We start from the raw sequence: 24,113 nt of genomic DNA, 5'->3' as shown, positions 1-24,113 counted from the left end.
GCTGGAGGACGTGGTATGAATCGAATGTGTCTTACATTCAATTTTGCAAATATGCAAAGAGACAATGCCTGGATAAGTCCACGTGCGATCAAAGGATATGAGTTTCAAGATCTATGGAATCTTGTCAGCTCTATCGCGCAGAGCGCAAACGGTTTCGGATGTGCCGATAAGTTTTGGATCAAACTTCACGTGGCTGAAGCCCCGGTAGGTCCAGGTTTCCTTGAAAACGGCATGAAAAGAGGGCTTAGTAGAAAATGTATCCTTCAGATTTCAAATGAAGATGGCTTGTGTCTAGCCCGATCACTTGTTGTGGCCAAAGCACATGCAGAAAAATTAAAAACCACGGCGGATAAGGGCAAGAACATTGCGAGAATCATCGAATAATACATGCCGGACGAACTCGTGAGCACAGAACAACTTCAGGCCTGCGTCTAGATGGTTTTTGGGAGGATACCGCGAATAATAATAATAAATATCCATATCAGTTCCACGGATGTTATTGGCATGGATGCCCACGGTGTTTCAAATTCAATAGAGATAAAGAGTTGAGTCACAAGGATACACTAGAGAGTCGATATGAGAGAACAGGGGCTATTACACGGGAATTGCGACACTCGGGTTATGAAGTCGTTGAAATGTGGGAATGCGATTTTATTCGTCAAAAAAAGACAGATCATGCGCTGGCGAATTTTGTAGAAAACGTTGATCAGCAGATGTTTATAGCCCTGGATCCACGCGATGCATTTTTCGGGGGACGAACAGGAAATACCGTAACACATTATGATGTAAAAGATAATGAAAAAATTCGCTATATTGACGTTTGTTCGTTATACCCATACGTTTTAAAGACAGGGATTTTCCCGATTGGACATCCCACTGTCCATGTGGGGCGTGACTGTCAGCTTATATGCCCCAATAATAATATTTCGCGGATAGAAGGTCTCGTGAAATGTCGCGTTTTACCCCCTCGTCAATTATTTCACCCTGTTTTACCAGTAAAAGCCCATGGAAAGTTACTGTTCCCTCTCTGTCGATCATGCTGCGATGATCTTGTACAAGACAATTGCCCTCATGATGATCCCGCTGATCGCGAATTTTTGGGAACTTGGGTCGCTCCAGAACTTCGTAAAGCCGTAGAAATGGGGTACAAAATATTAGAAATCAGTGAGCTTTGGGAGTATAAGAATACTACGCGTTATAATCCTGTGACGCGAACAGGTGGATTATTTGCCGAATACATTAACACTTTTTTGAAAATAAAACAAGAGGCTTCAGATTGGCCTGCTGAGTGTGTAGATGATGAATCAAAGAATAGATATATTGCTGAATATGAGGCGCGAGAAGGTATAAAACTTGACAAAGATAAAATTCAAAAGAATGCCGGATTAAGAGCCGTAGCAAAACTTTGTTTAAACTGTCTCTGGGGTAAATTTGGGGAGAGGGAGAACTTGACAAAAAAAGCTATTATTCGAACACAAGAGGAATTTGCAAATATAATGTTTAATCCTGAAATTGAAGTAACAGGACTTGTTCCTGTCGATAACGACACTCTCTTCATGTCCTGGAAACATTTAAACGAAGCCGCGGAAATGTCCACTAAGGCTAATGTTGTTATTGCGGCTTATACAACCGCTCACGCGCGTCTAAAGTTATATTCTTATCTAGAAAAACAGCAAGAACGTGTTTTATATTATGATACAGATTCGGTAATTTACGTTAGCGATGGATCAAATGAATTACCGCTAGGGAATTTTCTAGGGGATTTGACCGACGAAGTAGAGGGCTACGGAGAAGGTAGTTTCATTACTTCTTTTGTCTCTGGGGGACCTAAATTTTACACTTATCGCGTAAAAAAACCGGACGGCAGTATCGCGGAAGTTAGTAAAATAAAAGGGGTTAGACTGAATTATGAATCGCGTAAACAAATTCATTACGACTCGATTCGCGCGCTCGTTGTCGATAAAGCAGATCCTTACCAGATCGACTATCATGGTATTCGTCGGACAGTGTATCATGACGTCATCACGAGACCTGAGAGTAAGATCGTACGTGCGACAGACCCAAAACGGCCGCTTGATGGTTTTGCAACACTGCCCTATGGTTTCAAAAAACCGCGATTTAACCGCTGCTAGTTGGCGCGCACTGTTTATTGAATAATCAAGTATTTTATCAATTTAGATTGATTGTAGTAGTTTTGTATAATATTGTTATGCATTAAAAACGTTTGTAGGTCTTCATTATTTAATAATTAATTAAACAATTTAATGAGTAGGGGCTATCCCGCCACTCGACCAATATTTATTTGTAGCCTCGAATAGTTATTATTATTGGATAGGGAATCGTTTGCCGCTAATTGATATCCAAATTCCATATTTTTAAGTTTATTTGTTCACTAGATATTCATTATTTTAAAAATGGGGCCTACAGTGTTTACATTTGCGCAGAGCCTCCTGGTGTCAGGAGGCGGCCCGACGTTTTTACCGACACTGTGGAAATCTGGGAATCTACGTTTCTGGGAGGGGTTACCGATTCTCAGGGGGGCGCCACCGTCAGCTTTGACAGGCGGGTTTTTAGCCGTTCGTATTTCGAATTGAAATACGAAGTTTCAAAAACCCGCGGCCCGCGAAAATGAAAATTAGCTGTAAGAAAAATGTATGTTATACAAAGAAATAAATAAATAAATAAAAACTAGAAAAAAGTCTCCCGTTACACTTATTCCCAACCAATTCCTATTTAATAATAATTTAAAATTAAAAGGAGGAAATGTCTAAAAAAGAAGGATGACAAATATTTATTTTAAAAATGTTTTATTGAAAAACTTAAAACTAAACTAAATTTTTTTTTGGTTCTTAATAATAATAAGCTTAACGCTAATATACTTTTTCTGAATAATAAACTTAAAACTAAGGGAAGGGATAATGCAAAAAGAACATAGAAATACAAAAATTTATGTTAAACATTTTTTTTTTATTGAAAACTTAAACCTAACATACAAATTTCCTTTTTTCAAATTTTGCAAAATCCTTATCAAGATTTCTTTGTGCCAAGAATGAATTTTTTAAATGGCTTTAGAATTCAGGGGGAAGGCAACTGATGAAGTAATATACTCCGTTGAGCTTTTTCAAACCGCGGTGACTACCTAATGGATTATTCGTCTCATACGCGTCTGAGAATGGATTTAGTGGGATTACTTTTTCATCTCGAAATCGCCCTTGAATCTGTTTCCACACATCCCCGTGTGTCATCGATGAAATTTCATTGTCAGGGTAATCAGTAGCATCCCCGTGTGTCATCGATGAAATTTCATTGTCAGGGTAATCAGTAGCATCGATTGATTTCATGACGGATTGATAAACACGTGGCAGCTCTAGAAATTTCTTTACAACTGTTTTCATCGAAATAAATTCAAACGTACGTTTCAATATTTTAGGCTGTTCCGGCGACAGCGTCAAAAAACCGGTGGAGAGTGGGATGCGGGTTAACGGGGGTGAATAACGATCACACGAGACGTACTATTTAGTCACTAGGAAAATTATTTATTTCACGTCACTTTCGATTCACAATTATTAAAATATCCAACTATACGATTGTGCCTTGCACATAAGCCGCCAACAAACACTTGAATATTGAACGCGGTAGAGGAAAATCTGGTGATAGAGAATTGTCGAGGACTAACGGTCACCACGAGAGCACAGTATTGAGTGTCTCTCAGAACGTCCGAGAGAAAATCCTTCGGAAATATCGAACGTTCCAGATTCAATCCGAACGTTCCCGTAGAGTCACCGGAAACGGTGATAAGGACAGCGCCTCGGCCGCGCAGTTAGGCACCTGGTGGCCAACGCGGCCGGTAAAGGGGATGGCGCTCAGGAGGTGCTGCCACCCTTAGGCCGTATGAGGCTATCGCCGCAACACAGGCTGTAATTTTTTTTTACCTTGATTAAGTAATGATGACTCTATGTGAATTGTCTCGGGGGAAACAAGAGAACCGTTTTTTTTTAATATTCAAATGATCGTTACTCTGTGCTGAACTCGGATAAAGAATTTTCAAGGATATTAAGGATCATATTACGTTTTGAAGAGTCTGGACAATTGGAGAACCCATGACTTTCTCGAATTGTTTCAATTGTTGTTAATTGATATTCAGCGATAATGTTGAAATCTCTATAAGTCGTCGCTCTGTTTAATGCATTATCGGCATATGAATTGCATGCTAAATCTGCAGCTGCACGTGATTGTCTTGCTTCGACTCTATCTAACAAATTGCCAACTAAACTGAAATCATTCGATGACTCTTCTGAATTTTTTTTCGGAATTACTGAATGAACTGGGTGGGAGTAGACCATCGTTTGCATTACGTGTATTTTTTGTAGATGCGATTTATAACTATAGACCGTGCTGAATGATGACGCACAAGGCGAATATGGACAATAAAATCTTCAGTGATTAGAATTATGGATGCATTTCACATGTAGAATGAGTAGATCGGGTTTGCTGAGTTCTTCAGAACAGAGAGGACATGGGAAGATGGGAGCACGCATTTTAAATCTTTTCGAGGAAGAACACATTTAATTATCGTTGACGGGGCTCACTTATGAAATATCGAGTCTTTTTATAAAATAGAGATGTGCGTGGTTATTACCACGCAAATAATATCCTCAATCTAATAAACCTGTAATGATTTTATATTAACTGAATGTTATATTCATTGGCCTCTTATAGCACCCATGGAGTTGAAGAGACTAAATCTTCAAATCCAATATCGCAGTAAAAAAAAATCTCAGGAAATACAAACTTCGGTGATGACGCAGCTCACAGTCAAACAGGAAAAATCCGCATTTTTCATCGTGTGTAAAAGGGGGATTATATGAAGGTGTGGCAAACGAAAGGCTTACAGTACTTGACGTGATTATTAACAGGCCTGTGCATCAGCATCCGGTGACCCTTCTGCTGCAACACTTGCAACGTGATGTTTATCCAGATCCGTGCAAATCTCAGCGACAATTGAATGTGGTTCAATTGAGATGTCATAAACGGCTTTCTTGATTAACCTCCAAATAGTCTGGCTTTCTGCGGGGAAGTCTATCTTGGAGAGCGTGAAAGCTTTGAAGACAATATCTAAAGCTTGCAGGACAGTTGGCACTTGGTATTTTACTCCTCCAAGACAGGCATAGACATGAGTTACAGATGCGATGGTACTACCAATCACGAGGATGAACGGCTTAACAAGAGCTTTGCGAGTTTTTGCAATGGTGCCTGTGGCTTCAACTGCCTCATCAATAGTCTCTACGCTCTGAAACACAAAACCATTTTTTATTCCAAATATTGTGCCGGAAAATCCGAGCATGCTCTTGAGTTGTAGCATTCTTAGAATTATGATTTGATTATTGATTAGACATTGATTAGATAGTTCAAAACTACCTGCGTTGAAACTAAAATGCTGTCCTGGTAATCAGGGATTGAAGGCTTCCAAGTTCTATTACTGTTCTTTTTTGGAGGGACGTTGTGAGCTAGTAGATGAATTTGGAGTGCTGTTGGACTGTTCTCATTGGTGTTATGGTGATCCAATAGCTCGACCCAATTTTTTACGATCTGGTCACGAGTTTTGATGGGACGAACTGCCTAGAGTCCACTGGTGAATAATTCCCATTTCTCACGAGTCAACTGATGCTGTGGAGCAGGAACATCTCTCAGTATTAGTTCGTATCCTCTGTTAAGCTTCAGAATCGACCATTCGCTGATGCGATTACAATGTCATTCGTTGAGTTCAGTGCATCTGCTGTGCGTTCTTGATACAGTGCATCCCAATTTGTGACAACTGAATCCCAGGGTTCAGAATTTCCTGCATCCACTGTTTCTGTTCTCAGACCTCATGGGTCCTAACTATTTAAAAAAAGAGAAAAATGGATCTATAGAAATTTACTCAATGTTAGCTTCGTTAATTGAAAACAGTTCTACCCAAATGATCGTTGGTTATTCAATTATCTCGATAAATACTCATCAATCTAAATTACCTGCAGATGCTTCTGGTTTTCGGCTTTCAGCTTTCGGCAGAGACTGGAGAAATGTACTAAATCTCCAGAACCTCAGTAGTAAATATGTCGATGACCTTGCGTGCTAAAAGTTCCAAGCATTCTTTGTCTAACCTGGAAAAATCATGAACAAGAAAATCCAAAGATTGATTTCCAATGTTTCTCTCAAGCACATGCTTTTGTATATGAATCAGAATTACTTTAGAAACTCCTTTACAGTAACTTTTACGACAATTTCAGCAATCTTGTTGCGTGCAGACTCAGCATGAAAGAACTCTTTTGTAGTTTTGTATCGACAGAGTATCCTTTCTCCGTGAACATCAGCTTTCAAAACCCTCTCCACCGAAAAAAATTCAAAAAGTAAAGCCTTCCCTACGAATTCCTTTTGTCTCGTCAACCGATACTGGTGTCCATTGTCCTTGACCTCTGCGATATTTCCAGAAGTATTCTCCTTACTTGAAGAATTTGGTGCTGATGCCTTGAGCTTCGCAGCACCCAACAATTGATAGTGGATACATTCATACGCGGTGTATTGGAAAAAGTTCTTCCGAACGATTTAAACGTAATCGTAATTAAAAACATTACTGTTGAGGTTTCAGGTGATTCGAATGTATTTGTCATATTATGTGAGTAGTAAGTGGGCACGATGGGCGAATTTGGTCCAGGAATCGCCCCCCTTCGCCCCTTTTTTCAAACGTCTCCGAACAGGTCTTCCCATTGTCCTTTGTGGAGGACGTCGCCGCTCTGGGGGCCCCCTGGGATGAGGGTCACTAAAAGAATGTCTTTGCTCGACAGCAAGTGGGTGGTGGGTGGGTGGTAAGGGTCACGTGATTCAAAATGGGGGGTGGGTGGTAAGGGGCACGTGATTCAAAAAGGCGGTGGGTGGAAAGTGGATGGCATGGGAAACGTGGTTATATACAGGGTGTCCCAGAATTGCACGTCCAGACTTTAAGCTTAAGTTGGGGGTGAAATTCTGGATCGAAAAGTCCTGAGCGACTTTTTCATCAGACGCACCCTCTTCAACTTATTCAGGGTTGAAGTTGGACGAATCAGGGGCGTGGAATACCCGGTCGCACGACGGTGAGGAAAACTTTCGAGTGTGGTGGTGTCCCCCCCATACCGTACTACTCCCCTGCGGCGGCAGAAAGAGATGACTGGCGGCGGTGGGTAAGAGGAAGGGGAGGGAAATGAAAAAAATGAACACCAAAAAAAAAAAAATCATCAGCGATTGATCATTTTCCCCTTCGCTGAAAGAAAAAATGAAAATCTCATGCAGGGCCAATCGGGCTTTAGAAAATTAAATCGCCGGGTTTTTTTTTCCAGCGCTGTAATTTTCAACGCTGTTTTTTTCTCCTTTTCGATTAGACGAGACCGCCAGCGCGCTTCGCGCGCCGAATTTGAATTTATTCCGAAGTAGAACATGTAATATTTTCGATGGTGACTTATCATAACGATGAAACGAAACTACCTCATTTTCGGGCAACATAAACAATTCCATTAATTCTACTAATTGATTGTTTAAGTCACCATCGAAAATACTACATGTAAACTACTTCGGAATCAATTCAAATTCGGCGCGCTGGCGATCTCGTCTACTATGAACCCGAACGACCAATACGGAAAAAGTCTTACGCATGAAGTTAGCCAATGTGTTACGTAGCTAACTTAATTTATGTGCTTCTCCTTTAATAAATAGGATTAAGAGATGTAATGGGCCTCAATCGATGGGGAATTTATTTCTCCATCGAATGCCCTTGGTTTCATCCCTTGGCATTAATTAGGGGAGGAGTAAATAATTTTTATGTAGCGGGCGGGTGTTCATTTTTTTCATTTCCCTCCCCTTCCTCTTACCCACCGCCGCCTGTCATCTCTTTCTGCCACCGCAGGGGAGTAGTACGGTATGGTGGGGATACCACCACACTCGAACGTTTTCCTCACCGTCGTGCGACCGGGTATTCCACACCCCTGATTCGTCCAACTTCAACCCTGAATAAGTTGAGGAGGGTGCGTCTGATCAAAAAGTCGCTCAGGACTTTTCGATCCAGAATTTCACCGCCAACTTAGGTTTAAAGTCTGGACCTGCAATTCTGGGACACCCTGTATGTGGAAAATAAAATAAATATATAATACATAATTTATTGAGTATATAAATGGTGGCGGTTGTCATGAGACTTCGGGAAGCAGAAGCGGAGGACATTGTGTTCTGCTCGGCTGACTTCCCGCATGACTCGCCGACACCACCACCTACCAAGGAACTGCGTGATTTGGTGAACCACTGCAGAGCCAAAAAGCTGCCACTTATCATAGGATGCGACGCAAATGCGCAGAACCTGGTGTGGGGCAGTGAAAGATGTAATGACAGGGGCACTGCTCTCCTGGAATTTATGGCCGCCATGGACCTGGAGATCCTAAACAGGGGCTCGAGGTCTACGTTTGTCACCTCGCGCTGTCAATGTATCATTGACATAACCATGTGCACCCGCCGGCTGGCGGGGCGAGGCATGGACTGGAGAGTGGACCAGGAGGACACACTCTCCGACCATCGACGCATTAGATTTAGCATTGAGGGCTGTGCCAAGCTACAGCAGGATCGCCTGTGCAGAAACCCAAGGGCCACCGACTGGGACTCCTTTGAGAGGAACCTGGAGGAAAGGCTCAGGGTAGGACGCGTAAGGCCCTGCAGTGAAGACAGGTTGGAGGACGAGGTGGAGAAAATCCACGTCGCCCTGACCGAGTCTTTTCAGATGGCATGCCCGGCTAAACGAGGCAGGCAAGGGAACAAAGTGCCTTGGTGGAGTCGAGAGCTGCACGGGCTGAGAAGCCGGTCCGGGAGACTCTGGAACCGAGCGTGCAAATCCAAGAGAGCCGAGGACTGGACTCTGTACAGAAATGCGCAGAGGGAGTACAAGAGGCTCATAATAATCAAAGGAGCTCACCTGGAGAACATACTGTGAGGAGCTGGAGGCACTATCAAGGGTCTCCAGACTTCGCAGGGTTTTCTCGGGGGGCCCTACGCGAAGGCTGGGCGGAATCACGCTGACAAGCGGAGAGACCGCCACAGAACCGCGAGAAGTCCTTGAGCATCTGGTTTGCGCGCACTTTCCAGACTCTATTATAGAGCTTCCAGGAGAGTGCCCGGAAGTGGACTGGAAGCGAACAGGAAGCGGCGATCCCGACTGGGAGCTAGCCGCAAGAATAGTAACGCTGGACAGGCTGCAATGGGCGGTGGACTCCTTCGAAATGTACAAGAGCCCGGGTCCGGATGGGATATATCTGGCCCTCTTGCGAAGAGGGGGTCCATTGCTCCTGCACAGGCTGCTACCGGCACTGAGGGCCTGCCTAGCATTGGGCTATGTGCCCAGCAGGTGGCGGGAAGTCAGAGTTGTCTTTATCCCCAAGCCGGGTAAATGCTGCTATGACAATGGTCGACAGGCACATCAAGGAGGGGGCACTGAGGTCAAACCAGATATGCTCCTCACAACATGCATACCAGGCTGGCAGATCAATGGAGACTTCGTTGCACCACTTGGTAGGCATAATAGAAAACGCAAAGGAAAGCAAGGAGGACACCCTCGGTGTCTTCATAGACTGTAACGTGATATTTTACCGCGTTACTGGTTCTCGACCGTTTCGCGATTCGGGAGACGTCCACCAGGCGGGAAGTCACCTTCAATGGCGAGAGTTCGGGTAGAGAGGAAGATAGGGTTTGATGATTTATGGTTTTATTTTGATTTTGAATTGAATTACGCGCCACCGCGTTCCCAATGAGGACGACAGCGAGGATCCTGGGAAAGCCGGAAGATGTCGTTAGTCTTCAGGATAATTAAGAGGATGAAGAAGCGGTTGAGTTGGCCGACAGTGGAGCCACCATCCAGGAATCCTGTACCCGGAAGTGACGCAGTTATCGTGCACGTGGCTGTTACGGATCAGCAAATATTCATTCGATGGATGGGAGAGAATTATTCCTCTCAGGGCAACGGAGGACGCAGGGTGGATTTAGGGTTAATGAGGATGCGGCTAGGCTGTGTTAACCTGGATTAACTACAACGATTAACTACAACGCAGTTGTTAATTTGAGCCTAACTGGAGTTAATCGCACATGCGCTATGATTGATGGGTCTGTTGCGCATGACTGGTTGAGTGGGGTTGGTGGATAATGACGTTGTCACCCCCCCCCCCACTCGCCATTACCCAATATCACCGCGTTACCGACCGGTTGCGGATTTTCACGTGTCGAGGGAAATCACTTCCTGTTTGGTGGACATTGAGAGCAGACCTGTATGTCAGTTTTGTGGTGCCGCGGACGCCATTTCGCCCGAGTATTCATTTGAGGCTCTGAAGCATTTTTGGGACGAATTTGAGGAAGTGTGGAGGTTCCGGGTGAGCGTGGTGGCCAGTTCTTTTATATTGTAAAATCAATGAAATACTGTGGACAGAGATTCTGAGTTTTTTGGTGTTACGTACACCTGGGTCCTGTGGACCGTTATCCGAAGTATTCTGTCAGCGAATCTCTGGCCACTTTTTTCAGCGATTTCGAATTCTCTCTCTCGTTCTGCAAATTGTTTGAAAGTTAGTCTGAATGTGAATTTGTTAATTAACTGCCTGTGATGAGTCTTACGATATCTGTTCGATGATTTGTGTCGCAAACCCATTAATTTCTCGCCATTGAATTCTAGTTCTAGTTCCTGGAATGTTGTTCGTTCGGGGTCACGCAGACGTATCGATTTCTGCGTTACTGTTCCGAGTCACTGGATTATTTTAACTAAATTATAACGTTTCGATTTCTGATCACTTTATCTGACTTTTCCGACGGCAATTGAGTTTCATGACTCCGTTGTCTGAGTTCAATCTCGTTTTACTTTTTTTTGGACAATAGCAACTTGCGTCTTGGAACGCAGTTGTTCATTGAGTATTTATTTATGATTCATTTGACCGTTTTAACATTATGACTCGATTTTTCTTGTTAATGGACTTCAGAAGATTTTTTTACTTGATTCCTAATTGGACAATAGTGATACTCTCTTATAAATTAAACTTGTGTGTTGTAACGCTGGGTTGGTTTCCGGGGATTTATTTAATTATTTCTTTTATTGTATCGATATTATTTTCTTTTATTAAACATTGTTATCCCCGACATTTCTGACCGTTGCGTTACTCTTTTCGGAATCCCAGTTGCACCCCTTTCAGCTTCCGATTATTTGAATCTCGACGACCCGAGCTGCCCGAGCTATTGAAGCTGAGAGCGGAGAAGGGTTTTCGGTGGTCATTCCATTCTAATGACCTGGCGCGTGACTGATTTTTCTGATTTTATTTTCTGGGGTGTTCTGGTGTCAGAGGGCGGGCTAATGGACGAAGGGCTCCGCGAACCTTCCGAAATTACGTCACAAGACATAGAGGGGGCCTTCGACAATACTTCCTGTGACATAATGGAGAAAGCGGCGGCATTATTTGGGATCGAGACGTCGGTCACCAGATGGATAGCCGCCATGCTCCGAACCAGAGTTGTCCACTCCACCCTCGGGGACAGTGCGGTAAGTGCTGCGGCGGTGAGGGGCTGCCCGCAGGGGGGGGGTTATCGCCCCTCTGCTGTGGCTCCTCGTTGTCGACGGCCTCCTCGCTGGACTCGAGGAGCTGGGGGTAAGGACAGTGGCATATGCGGATGATGTGGCACTGCTGGTAACTAGCCAGGACGCGAGCATGCTACATTGCAAGATGCAGAAGGCGCTGGACTATGTTCAGCAGTGGTGCACATCGAAGGGCCTGAGGGTAAACCCAGGCAAGACGGAGATGGTGCACTATACAAGCAGAAGGAGGGGTGCTGTCAAACCCCCCTCCATTTATAACACAGAACTGAAATTCTCTAGGGAAGTCAAATACCTAGGTATCTGGCTCAAATACGAGTGTTGCTCTAAACTAGTGGGTGAATGCGTAGAGCTGATGGAGGAAATTGCCGTAAATAATCGGCTTGAGGTGGCTTGGATTCCGGGCCATGCTGGCATCAGAGGCAATGAGAAAGCCGATGAGTTCGCAAGGAACGGAAGCACAAGGGCCTCTCAGGGGGAAGTGGAGCACTTAGGCGTGCCCACCGACTTTGTCAAGGACCTGGTCAAAGAGCGTGGGGACAGGAGGATTGTGGACAGGTCGGACTCGGAGACGGGTGCCAGACACACGAAATCCCTCTTGGAAAAACCCACTAGGAAGATTGCAGAAACTTTGTTGAGCCTAAACAGGGCTAAGCTCCGAGCCATAGTGGGGCTTCTCACTGGACACTGGCCCCTGGCTCTGTATTTATCAAGGATAGGCAAAGGGACTGACCCCCTATGCAAAAGATGCGGGTTAACGGAGGCGGACCCTCTTCACCTATGCACAAGATGCAGCCTGCTCGATGAAGCCAGATGGGATGTTTTTGGGTCTGCATCCAGAGATATTCTTGTCGACAGGGATGGGATCAAGGGGCTCTATGAGTTAGCGCGTAGGGCACAGATACTCGAGACCAGCGACTAGACGGCTGCCTAGACGCAGGGTGTAAAATGGCCGAGAAGCTGATTGCACCTCGGGTTAGGACCGTCTAACAATAATAAAGTCAAAGTCAAGTATATAAATCATTTATTCAGAAATTATACTTGTATGGAGGATGATACATAATATTAGGGATTTAAAAAATAGTAGTTAGCAAAATTATTATTATTATTATCAAATTAATGCAAACGGAATATATGTTTTACAGGACCGTTGGTTACAATGCAAACTACCTTTACCAGGCAAGTTCTGAAAAGGTTTACTCAAATTTCTACGATTACAATTGCGTTTTTGAATAATTTTGTTGAACATTTTCATAACAATGCGATCGTTACGTTTTGTGTCTGAAGTAAATAGTTTATGAAAGGACTGTAAAGACCGATCATTAAACAACCAGTGAAGCACAGCATTGCAGTACTGCCTACAAACATCAGACGATATATCTTGGAGTCTTCTCTGGCTCCATTCATAAACATTGCAATTTCGCTTAAGGCATTGAGAGATTCTTGTATCGTCTATTGCATGAACTATGCTAGTGCAGTTCCTGGAGTTGCCGTTATTTACAATTTTCACAAAACCTTGTTGCGACAAATATTTAAATCGGATATGAGTACTCAAAGGCGGAAATGTATTCATGAACCTCACTAATCTGTTATATCTTTGAAAACTGCAGTAGGTAGAAAAAATGTTTGTAGTGAGTTTGTCTTGCTCTTATTGGGGATTGAATTACTAACGACATTGACTGAAGCATCTTTTCGATCACGTATATGTAAAAAATTGCAAGGAAATTGTATTTCACTCAGACCCACTACCCATTCTCCTTCCTGTTCAACTTGTTTTGGAAGCAAGGTTATGAATTTCGATGCTGTATTATCAGGATGATAGCTCATGCTGCTGTTGCTGCGGAGCACCCTATAAAATTCGTTTCTCTTCATTTTTTCCCAATTGCATACAGTTCAGCAGCATGTATCCGAGAGTCAAACTTATCAGGATATCCTTCCCACTGAACAAGAATCTGCTTATTTTTTCCTTATCCCTTGGAGCGCATGACACGTTCCACTATGAACTCGTCCTTGTCCATTGGTATATTGACAATCACCAATTCTGGTGCGTAGAAAAATCCCTCAATTGGTTCGTCAGCAAAATCCATCAACTCGTATATCGGCAATGATTGCTTGAAGACAGCTTTCGTTATTTTGAATATTTCTTTACTCCAATTAGTTTCATATCCTTTCTCAAAGATGCCTTTCGTTCGACTGATGCGTACATAGTCGCCAACTTTATATTTAAAGGGTTCTTTACGTGGTTTCTCCGTCTTGTATCGACTTTGTATATTACGCCATACGTATAGTGCATTATCCATAGTCACAGCCGCAGGCGCCATCTTCATTGAAGAATGTCGCGCGTGGTTATAAGACAATTTGTTTCAAAACATTTGTATACTTATATGTTCGACTATGTGTAAAGTAATGCCACATACGTTCCTTCAATGTCCGATTGAAGCGCTCCACAACTGCAGCCTTTATGTCGGGATTACGTGCAACACGAAATTTTATTTTCTTATCAGAAAAAAATTTTTGGACACTTGAAAGTTTCAAGAACCTGTGATGCTGATTTGTCTTTCAACGGCTCTACCCAGGCAAACTTACTCAAGACGTCAATAACTACAAGTAATTATGAAATCCCATCATTATATGTTTTTTATGATCTCAATTCAACTAGGTTAGCCTCCCACACATCATCAATGTTGGTTACTGTATAATGAAGATGCGAAAATTTACGCTTAATGGGTCTGTATCGTTTGAGAGATACTTCCGAACGCTGTCGTAAACTTTATTCGGATATTAATTAGGAGATATAAAAGACTCGAATATATTACACTTTTTGATTATAATAAAGAATGTATTTAATTGTAGATTGTACAATGTCACAGGGGACTGTATTGTATGGTAGAATGGTTGAACGTAACTGACTGAAGATGAGCAAGTTGCAGCCTTTATACCTAGCTAGAAGCGTTAAAAATAGCTCGGTATTGTAAAATTGGGGAATTCCCGGATCAACTAAATATTGGGAATCTGACATAAATATTGGAACTCCAAATATTGGGACTCATAAAGTTAGAGTAGGGTCTAGATCCCCTGAGACGCTGGTGATGGTCATGGGGACTAGGGTGGAGCAGGATTTTTTGGCGCTATTTTTCTGGCGCCTCCATCTCGGCGCCGCCTTTTTGGCGCCGGTTTTTTTGGCGCGCAGGCTTTTTGGCGTCCATATATATTTTGGCGATTCCCAATTTGTGTGGGAATAATCTTCAGAAATTTGCAGATGTCTGGGAATTTCGAATTGGTTTATGAAAAAAGATTTGTTGGGAAAAAAATTCAAAAATAGAATTGGAAAACTAATGAATCAATAGATGAATTTCTGATAATTTCCCAATAATATTTTTTCAAGCTATTGATACAAAAGTCCTATAATGGTTTATGATCATTGATACTCTTATTGCTCACTTTAACACTGTTAAAAATTTGACATCACGTTTTCAAGCCTACACATCAAAAACCACAATGTCGTAAACAAGCTTTGCTATTAGTAAATATGGTGATTAAGTCTTTCTTCATGCTAGAAGTCATTGCATGCGGAAATTGTTGGCTAATCCTCGTAAATATTCTAGTACAGTACGATTATCGAAGTCCTTCACAATATTGATAATTCGTTCATCATTGGCGGCCCATTTGCTTCGTTTTTTGGGGGGGTTATCGCCGCGAAGATACCCTTCAGGATATGCATCAAGTGAGCTCTGAACTGTTCGTAATCCATCAATAAATTTCCACAATGATGGGTGTGAGACATCCAGTTCTCGTTGCAGACGTCTGTGGGCTGCTTCTGCAAAATTATTGGTCCGGTCTTGGTTAGCAAGAGTCCTTTCATGGACAGACCATGTAGAAGGAGGGAAACGAGCTCTGCCACGTTTATTTTTTCTCATGGGTCCCATATAAGTATCCTGGAAAAATAGATGAAAAGGTTGATGTATGTTATGGTTGGAAAATGATATGAATGTCATCAACTAAATTAATACCTCGAAATATTGTAGGACTGGATGAAGAGCGTCAGGGAGGTTGTCATAGAGTGTCTCAATAGCAGTCTCAATATGTGACATTGGTATGAAAGCCAAAGCTGGGATCATTCGCGCCCACACAGCAAACTCTGGCTCATTATTATAGTGTTTCATTAGTCCTTCTTCTCCAACTTTCAATTTCACGTTTTTTGTCAGATGAAATAGGCATCCAAAAATGTATGCTTCTGGAAACTTTTGTCCTATACTATTATGAGCTGCTAGTTCATAATCGATGGAAATATTGTTAGGATTAAATTGTGGCCATAGCTCTTTAATCATGTGAAACAGATGATCATAAGTTGATTCACGTTTATCTGGCAATAATGCATAGAATACTGGAAAAACAAATCTCCCACGTGCAGCGAGGATTACATAGACTTGTGAGAACAGAGGTGGTGATTGTTTAAAGGTCCCGTCCATGAAAACAGTCTTCATCCATTGGCTCCACTTTTTATTATCTTCTCTACCGAAAATAAGAATACGATCTGCACTATTACCGCTGTCTGCTAGCAAAAATTTAATCTCGTCGCCATCAGTAATTACGTAATTTTTATAATTATCTGGTATGATCAATTCTTCGAGATTTGCTGGGGCCGGTGGAACTGCATTTACTTTGTTACGTATTCGCTCGATTATTTTTCGTAATGAATCTTTTCTTGGTAACTTAGCTTTGACTGAGCTAGGACATCCCGTTAATGAATTATTTATTATTTGTGCTGGAGTTTCAGGTGTATCAGCAGCTCGTCTTTTCATGGCTTCTTTGACCTTCGTAGCCTGCACAAACGCGATATCATTGCCATGCGTATGTTCGTTTATTTCTTTCACAACTTCATTTGTAGCTGCAGAGGTATGGATTCGCGCTTTGCAGTCATTTTTAAATTCACATCGTCAAAATTTTCTTTCTCCATTGGCACTCATTTTATCAAATGTAAACATGTGAGTGTTATGAATATATTTCTCCCATCCGCGATTTGTTTCAGTCATTAGAGCTGTCATGGTTTACTTGGCGGAAGTTGCCATCCGACTGAACAACGGTTGGGATTTTCGGGATGAGTTATGGGTCACAAATTGATAGTTTTAATTCAAAGGAACCCTTGAAATAATCGCTAATTTTTCAATGGGTGCTATGTAAATATTGACGGTGGTCTGTTTTGTTTTGGAACGATGGGCGTCGAAGTATTCGCGCTAAGATGAGGAAAATAATGCGAGAGAGATAGGGCATGAATAACTCATGAAGATTAGTATCTATTTTGTTATTAGAAGTCATCCTAATGTGCAGTCACGAGGAGGGTCATCACGGAGTGTACCAGTCGTTCATGTGTGATGGCAACGAGGTCACGAGGACGAAAAGACGTAGCATACACGACGTAAGATATGTATATATATATACATAATAATATAAATATAGAATATAAACCTGCATGTATATATATACATATATACAGGGTGTAAATCAGGTAGGGGCGAACTCTAAACAGGCATGTTTTGGGGGTGATTCTGAGCAGAAAAGTCCTTTTCTACTTTTCGATCGGACTCACACCTGCAGAGATATGGGGGTGAAAAGAACGGCCAATGGGGCGCGAGCATTGCGCGACTCTCCGTCCGTGTGCCGCGGGTAAGCAGTGTGCGTGCTTCCCCTTCTCCTCGGGCGGACGTTCCATTCCGCTAGTGAGTAAGAGAGAGACAGGGGGAAAGATATTTCATGACAATCCTTTCAGGGGGGGGGGGCGCTAGGATGATTAAAAACCGATTATTATTTACCTTAGTATTATTTATTAAAAGACAAGATTCTGAAAACCGCGGGCATCCCCCTTGGCGTTCCAAAGCTAATTATTTAAATGTTAATTATCTCATTATGCAATAGCCCTACAGTGTTTTGTCAAGAGATCTTGTTTAGTTGAGGAACGTTGTTTTGGGTGGTCGGGCGTCGGAAAAATTGGGATTGGTGTAGTGAGATGCAATTGAAGACACACGACACTAAGTTATAAAAACTTCGTATGTTTATTGTCACTAATTGTAAAAAACTATACAAGTTTCACAAAGTTCGTTGGGTTTCACCCGTGTGAAATCCTGGATCGTTGATATTCTAATTGTAGTTGAGAGACGTTGATAAATGCGAAATTATAGAATTACGTTGACCGGTACGTTGGAGATACGTTGTAAGACTGGAATAAGTTGACTGATCCGTTGAATGTACGTTGAAAGACTGATTTGGGGGGGGGGTCTCAAGTTGGTGACCGAGACCGATGACCAGTGACCCGATGAACCCCGGAAGTATCCGAAATTCATCGATCACTTGTCGTTGAGTTGGGGGGCGTTTTTTAGCTATAGTTTAAACATCCCGCCCGCATTCATCAGGCGTGATGAATCCTCTGTTGATGGTAATCTCTAGTTGTCATCTTGTTGGTCTGCTGGTGTTGGGTCCGTTGGTAGCAAGCAAAGTTTTGTTATCGGTCTGGTGTAAGCCATGGTGAGTTGAACTCCTCCGTGGAGTGTTTTCTGGTGAGCTTCGTTGATGATGAGCGTTGTCAGGCGAGATTGTCGTGGTAAGATAATTGGATGAGTCTCGTCTGGATCAAGCAATGAGTTCTTTAGTCGTCCACCAAGCCTGAGAATTCCTTGATCATCAATTCTCGGGGTGAGCTTGGCCAGTGGATGTTGGCGAGGTAGTTGAATATCTCTGTTCAAGTTCTGAAACACAGATTCAAAGTATTGGTGTTGTGTTACCTTAACCCAGAATGTCCTCGCTTCGTTGAGTTCTATCGTTGTTAATACTGATGAATCGGGCGTTGGTTGTCGTCGAAGTCGTTGGATGGCTCGATTCATCGTTGCGGTGACTTGTAATACTTTTGATAAAGTAGAATATCTGTTGAGGAACTCTGTCAGTGGATGCTGCCTAGCTTCAGAAGCTACTGAGTGAGCTGTTGCTGGTCTCTCTTCAAGAGAGACTTCCGTTGGAGCACTGGTTGTATTTTGTGGCCAGTCTGACGGCGGTTTTGCTAGCCAGTCAGGCCCTTTCCACCAAAGGTGATGTTCGTTGAGTTGACTCGGTGAAATGCCACGTGAAGCGCAGTCAGCAGGGTTGTAAATCCCACCAACATGTCTCCATACGGCTGTTGGTAACTCTTCCTGGATTTTCGTTACTCTATTGTAAACGAATTCCTTCCATCTCGATGGATGGCTGTTGATCCATGCCAAAGCTACAGAAGAATCAGACCAAAGGTATGTCTCTCCGTTGATTTCCAATGTGCGTTGTGCCCAGCTGACAATTTTGTTAGCAGAAGGGCCGCGGTTAGCTCCAGGCGTGGAATCGTCAGCTTTTTCAGTGGTGCAACTCTTGTTTTTGCACACACCAAGCTGATTGTTGGTGTTTCGTTGTCTCGTTGAACTCGTAAATAAACGACTGCTCCCATGGCAGCTGTTGATGCGTCGGCAAATCCATGTATTTGTACGTTGGTAGTCGTTGGAGATAGATTTAGCCATCTTGGGATTGACAGTTGATTTAGTTGCGTGAGTTCCTCCCTGAACTCTTTCCACCTTCGAACATAGTCGAGTGGAAGTTGATCATCCCAAGCGAGTTTGAGCAGCCATAGTTCTTGGATGAGTATTTTTCCTCGAACAATCACTGGTGCGATGAATCCAAGAGGATCGAAAATCTGAGCTATTTCCGATAGCAGTACCCTCTTGGTGAAGCTCGTTGAGTTGAATGTTCTAGATTTATATTGAAATAAATCTGTTGCTGGATGCCAGCACAATCCGAGCGTTTTGATGACTGCTTCCTCGAATTGCACTGTACCTGCCGGTCCCGTTGACAAGTTGAGCCGTTGGAGTATCTCTGGGCGATTACTGGTCCGTTTTTGAAGTGGAAATCCGCCCGCCTGGCAGATCTGTTGAAGTTGAATTATCATTTCTTTGAATTCTCCCTCAGAGTCCGCTCCACCGTAAATGTCGTCGACATAACGGCCTTTAGTTAGCGGTAGCACTGCTGCAGGGAATCGTTGACCTTCATCGTTGACGAGTTGTTGAAGAACTCTCAAAGAGAGCCATGGAGAGCATTTCTGTCCATATGTGACCGTTGTTAGTTGATATGTCACAAGTTGTTGATTTTCGTCTATCCAAAGAATGCGTTGAAGATTCCAATCGTCAGGGTGTACGTTGATTTGTCGAAACATCTTAACGATGTCGGTGCCGAAGACGAGTCGATGTCGTCTTAACCATGTGAGTACATCCATTGCATCCACTTGGAGCTTTCCGCCCGCGTGGAGGATGTCGTTGAGTGAGATACCCGTTGATGTCTTGTTGGAGCCGTTGAAGACTACTCGAAGCTTCGTGGTTAGCGAATCTTCCCTCAGAACCCCATGATGTGGCAGGTAGTAGTTTGTTGCTGGTTCTGATACTTGTTGTATACGTCGCATGTGATCAAGTGCTTCGTATTCGTTGATAAAGTCATAGTAGAGTTTGCTGTAGTCAGGATTAGCGTTTAGTCTTCGTTTCACCGACTGGAGTTGACGAAGCGCTTTACTTTTCGATTCTCCGAGCGCTGCTGTTGATGTGCGAAGTGGCAATCGCACAATGTAGCGCCCAGACGTGTCTCGTTGATGCGTGCGTTGAAAGTGTTCTTCACACTCTAATTCGTCTGGTGTGAGCTCGTTGGTTGGATTTGTTGAGATTGGTGGTTCTTCCTGGACCCAGAATCTTTGTAGAAGCTCCATTAATTGTTCGTTGGAAGATCCCCTTGCCGCGGATAAGGAGGTCCTCGTTGAATACGTTGTGTTGCATAATGGACCCGATATTATCCATCCGAATGTTGTTAGTTGGCCAACTAATTGATCATCGTTGGATTTTTTAATCCCGTTGCCGATGATTTTCCCGTAGTTGTCAGCTCCGATAATTACGTTGATAGGTCCAGGTGTTGAGTAGTTCTCATCTGCCAGTTGAAGCTGCTGCAGTGATCCGATTGATGCAGATGAGCATGAGAACGTTGGTAACCGTGAGGTTAGCTTTTGCAGGATGTGGGCGTTGATCTCAACTTGTTGAAATGGCTGTTTCGTTGATTGGAGCGTGATTGCCACAATCCCTCTCGTTGAACATGCGTGTTTTCCACCAATTCCGATGAGTTCGATCGTTGAATGTCGTCGTTGTAGTTGAAGTTGATGAACCAGGCTTTCCGAAATAAATGAAAGCTCTGAGCCTTGATCGATGAGGATTCTGGCGATCGTGTAGAATCCGCTTTTGGAGAATGCCCTGGCTTTAGCCGTAGCCAAGAGCACTAGTCGTTGATCCGTTGATTTGTGGGAGAACTTAGCGTCCTCTGCGTTGACCGATTTCCGTTGAGTAGATTCTTCGGCTTGACTCAGGGGGGCGTAAATCCCCTGGCTAGTCGTTGAAGCTGTTGATTTCTCGTTGACTTTAGTTCATTGTGTTGATGTTGAACGACCTGTTGAAAACGAGTGAGGATCAATGATCTGAGTGATGAATTAGAATTATAATAAATCAAACACTCAAACCTGATTCCGCACTCGTTGATGGTTGCTCTGGACCGCTGTTGATTGTCGATGTCGTTGTTCTCTCTCTGTCTTTTGGGTCCATGTGCAACAGCGTGTGGTGCCTGTGTTGACATTTCATGCAAGATTTGGTGCACTTGCATTTCGTCACCAGGTGTGTACCGAAGCAGTTATAACATAGTCGAGTTGTTGCCAGAAACGCTAGTTTTTTCTGCGCTGAGAGGCTGAGAAATGATGGGCACTTTCCAATGAAATGCTTGGCGTTGCAATACGCACAGCAATCAGCAGGCTTAATATGTTGAGGCTCCTTTCGTTGAGTTGTTGTTTCGGCGGCATGATAAACGCGTGCTCGAGGTGGTGATTTTCCACGTTGAATTTTCTCTTTTGGCCGTTGATGAACCGTTGGTTCGTGTTGATCATCTGGAGTCATGCCTCTTGCTGTTGACTCCAGGAAGTTGACTAACTCCTGCAGAGGTATGAAATTCGTTGATGTTCCCAGCTTCTGTTCCCATGTGGTGCGTGTGTCAGCCTCCATGGAACGTTTGAGCAAGTGAAAGACGAATCGCTCGCCCAAATCTTCTTTGGGAATCCTGGCGGTGCTTATCAGGTGGTCCACCGTCTCACGAGCAATATGAGCGTTGTTGATCATGGCCTTAATTCCCTCAGTTCTTCGTCGATTGCGTTGAATTCTAGAATTCTGTCCTGTAGAAACTCTAGTTGGTTGGCGGTTCCTGTTGAGAGCTGCGTTGGTGTGCTTATAGTTGACGGCATCGTTGCAATTTCGGACTTCCTCGTTTTAATTGTTGAGGTGTTGATTGCCGGAAAAGTTTCTACAACATTTGTCCAATCTTCATGCTCCTGTGTGGTTGGAGCTTGGGTCTCTAGAGGGTTGACGATGATTGGAGGTACTGGGTTGATCTCGACGTTGGTTTCGATATGTTGGGTTGACTCATACTCTCCATCATCTGCTATGTTGGTAACTAATATAGCTACGTTACCGACCGTTGAGTTTTACCGACCGTTGAGTTGACGTTGAGTGGGGTGCGACCTCACTCGTTGAGCACAGTCCCAGTAAGTGGGGGACTACTGACGAAGTTGAGCGAAGTGGGCCGAGCATTCCCGAATTGTCGCACGCGCGGTCAGGGAAATTTGAGACCCGATGGAATGTAAACACTGAATACAAAGGGTCAAGGGCAATAAACACTTATTGTTCTCGTTGGATTATCGTTGGAATGTTCCAGAATATTCCACGGGTCGTTGATTTCACTCTAGGACTTGGCGTCCTTTTTGGGTTTCCGTTGAAATTTCACTGCACCTTCACAATTTTTCACTGTTTTTTACCGCACGATCCGGCTCGAAGGACCAATGTTTAGTTGAGGAACGTTGTTTTGGGTGGTCGGGCGTCGGAAAAATTGGGATTGGTGTAGTGAGATGCAATTGAAGACACACGACACTAAGTTATAAAAACTTCGTATGTTTATTGTCACTAATTGTAAAAAACTATACAAGTTTCACAAAGTTCGTTGGGTTTCACCCGTGTGAAATCCTGGATCGTTGATATTCTAATTGTAGTTGAGAGACGTTGATAAATGCGAAATTATAGAATTACGTTGACCGGTACGTTGGAGATACGTTGTAAGACTGGAATAAGTTGACTGATCCGTTGAATGTACGTTGAAAGACTGATTTGGGGGGGGGTCTCAAGTTGGTGATCGAGACCGATGACCAGTGACCCGATGAACCCCGGAAGTATCCGAAATTCATCGATCACTTGTCGTTGAGTTGGGGGGCGTTTTTTAGCTATAGTTTAAACAGATCTTTTTTATTGTAAATTTAATTTACAACAAGAAAGGTCTCTTGACAAAATGCTGTAAAAGAGCCTATTATCGAGATAATTAATAATAAACAATCGCGGGCAAATTTCAGAGGGGATAGCTCGCGATTTTCGCGGAATCCGGAGCAATAACCGCGTTATCTTGATTATCACGTAAACAAATGGATTTACGGCCTTTTGTCACAAGCCTTTTTTTGCAGAGAATAAAATTATCTACAATAAATGTCTGTTTAGAATTAAGATAATCTCGGGCAGTTTCAACGGAAAATAATTATCGGAAAACTCCGGCAATGATCGTGACCTGTCGGTCAACGGTCACCAGCCGAAATCTATCACTCATCTTTGAAAAATCACCCCACTCACCTAGAGTCTATCATCGACCTTCACCGCAGAAGGTTCGCTATCGAAACTCACCGTGAAATCACCTAAATTGTACATCAACATAATTTAACCGTACATCACCTAATCAACTTGTAAAGACTGTAATAACCCGCATTGAAATTGACCACGCGTTTTAATAAATTAACAAATCGTTGTGTGTGATAATTTCCGCGAGTTAAATTCTTTACACAATCAACCAGTTTCCCTGAAATCTCCGGATCCACCCTACTCAACTGTTCCCTCAACAACCATATGGTCCTTCGAGCCGGATTCCGGGATTAAATTCAGTGAAACTGCGAAAATCGACGGATAATTAGTGCAAATCAAGTGATTCAGCATAGTGAAAATCAAAGGAACGCCTCGTTGTGAACGGGTTTCGGGGTTCACACGAGCAATTCAACGGATTTTGAGAGTAATAAAATCAAGACAATAGGTGTTTGTGAGCGAAAGCAGACACCCGAAATCAAAACAACCGCACCAGGCAATACGCACGGTTAATCCCAATTCAAGGGCAACGTTATCTATCTCTCTCTAATCCGGGTTACCTTCAACGAATTATCGACACCTCAAATATCTATCAAAATTAAAATCTGTTTAATAATCTCCGGTCGGTAATTGAGAACATCAACATGTCTTCCGAGACATTGGTCGATAAAGAAGATTTGTTCGAGGATCCAGAGAACCAGGGAATCATCCCTGAACTGCTCATCACCACCGAAAAGGGTATCAACAAG

General features: G+C 43.2%; 2 protein-coding genes across 2 annotated transcripts; one reads left to right on the top strand and one right to left on the bottom strand.

Moving 5' to 3' along the window:
• Positions 1-8,179: 8,179 nt before the first annotated feature.
• On the top strand, positions 8,180-8,983 carry LOC135159908 (uncharacterized). The gene has a single exon (XM_064115971.1). The coding sequence runs from the start codon at positions 8,180-8,182 to the stop codon at positions 8,981-8,983; it is 804 nt and encodes a 267-aa protein (XP_063972041.1).
• A 9,065-nt stretch (positions 8,984-18,048) lies between these two features.
• On the bottom strand, positions 18,049-21,813 carry LOC135161052 (uncharacterized). The gene is made up of 3 exons (XM_064118318.1): positions 21,168-21,813; positions 18,928-21,067; positions 18,049-18,841 (listed from the first exon to the last, which is right to left on the bottom strand). The coding sequence occupies exons 1-3, from the start codon at positions 21,811-21,813 to the stop codon at positions 18,049-18,051; spliced, it is 3,579 nt and encodes a 1,192-aa protein (XP_063974388.1).
• Positions 21,814-24,113: the final 2,300 nt, after the last annotated feature.

This window comes from Diachasmimorpha longicaudata, chromosome 3, assembly GCF_034640455.1.
Source record: "Diachasmimorpha longicaudata isolate KC_UGA_2023 chromosome 3, iyDiaLong2, whole genome shotgun sequence".
NCBI classification, from domain to species: domain Eukaryota; kingdom Metazoa; phylum Arthropoda; class Insecta; order Hymenoptera; family Braconidae; genus Diachasmimorpha; species Diachasmimorpha longicaudata.
Note: the sequence above shows the minus strand (reverse complement) of the source record. Positions and strands in the feature narration are given on the sequence as shown.

Bases quoted from the DNA above. Each gene is read 5' to 3' on its own strand.
- LOC135159908 (XM_064115971.1), top strand. From the start codon at position 8,180: ATGGTGGCGGTTGTCATGAGACTTCGGGAAGCAGAAGCGGAGGACATT.
- LOC135161052 (XM_064118318.1), bottom strand. From the start codon at position 21,813: ATGATCAACAACGCTCATATTGCTCGTGAGACGGTGGACCACCTGATA. The intron at 21,068-21,167 runs GTTTGAGTGTTT...AATGAACTAAAG, and splicing joins ATCAACGAGTGCGGAATCAG to TCAACGAGAAATCAACAGCT. The intron at 18,842-18,927 runs GTCAGCTGGGCA...ATGGATCAACAG, and splicing joins GCCCTTCTGCTAACAAAATT to CCATCCATCGAGATGGAAGG.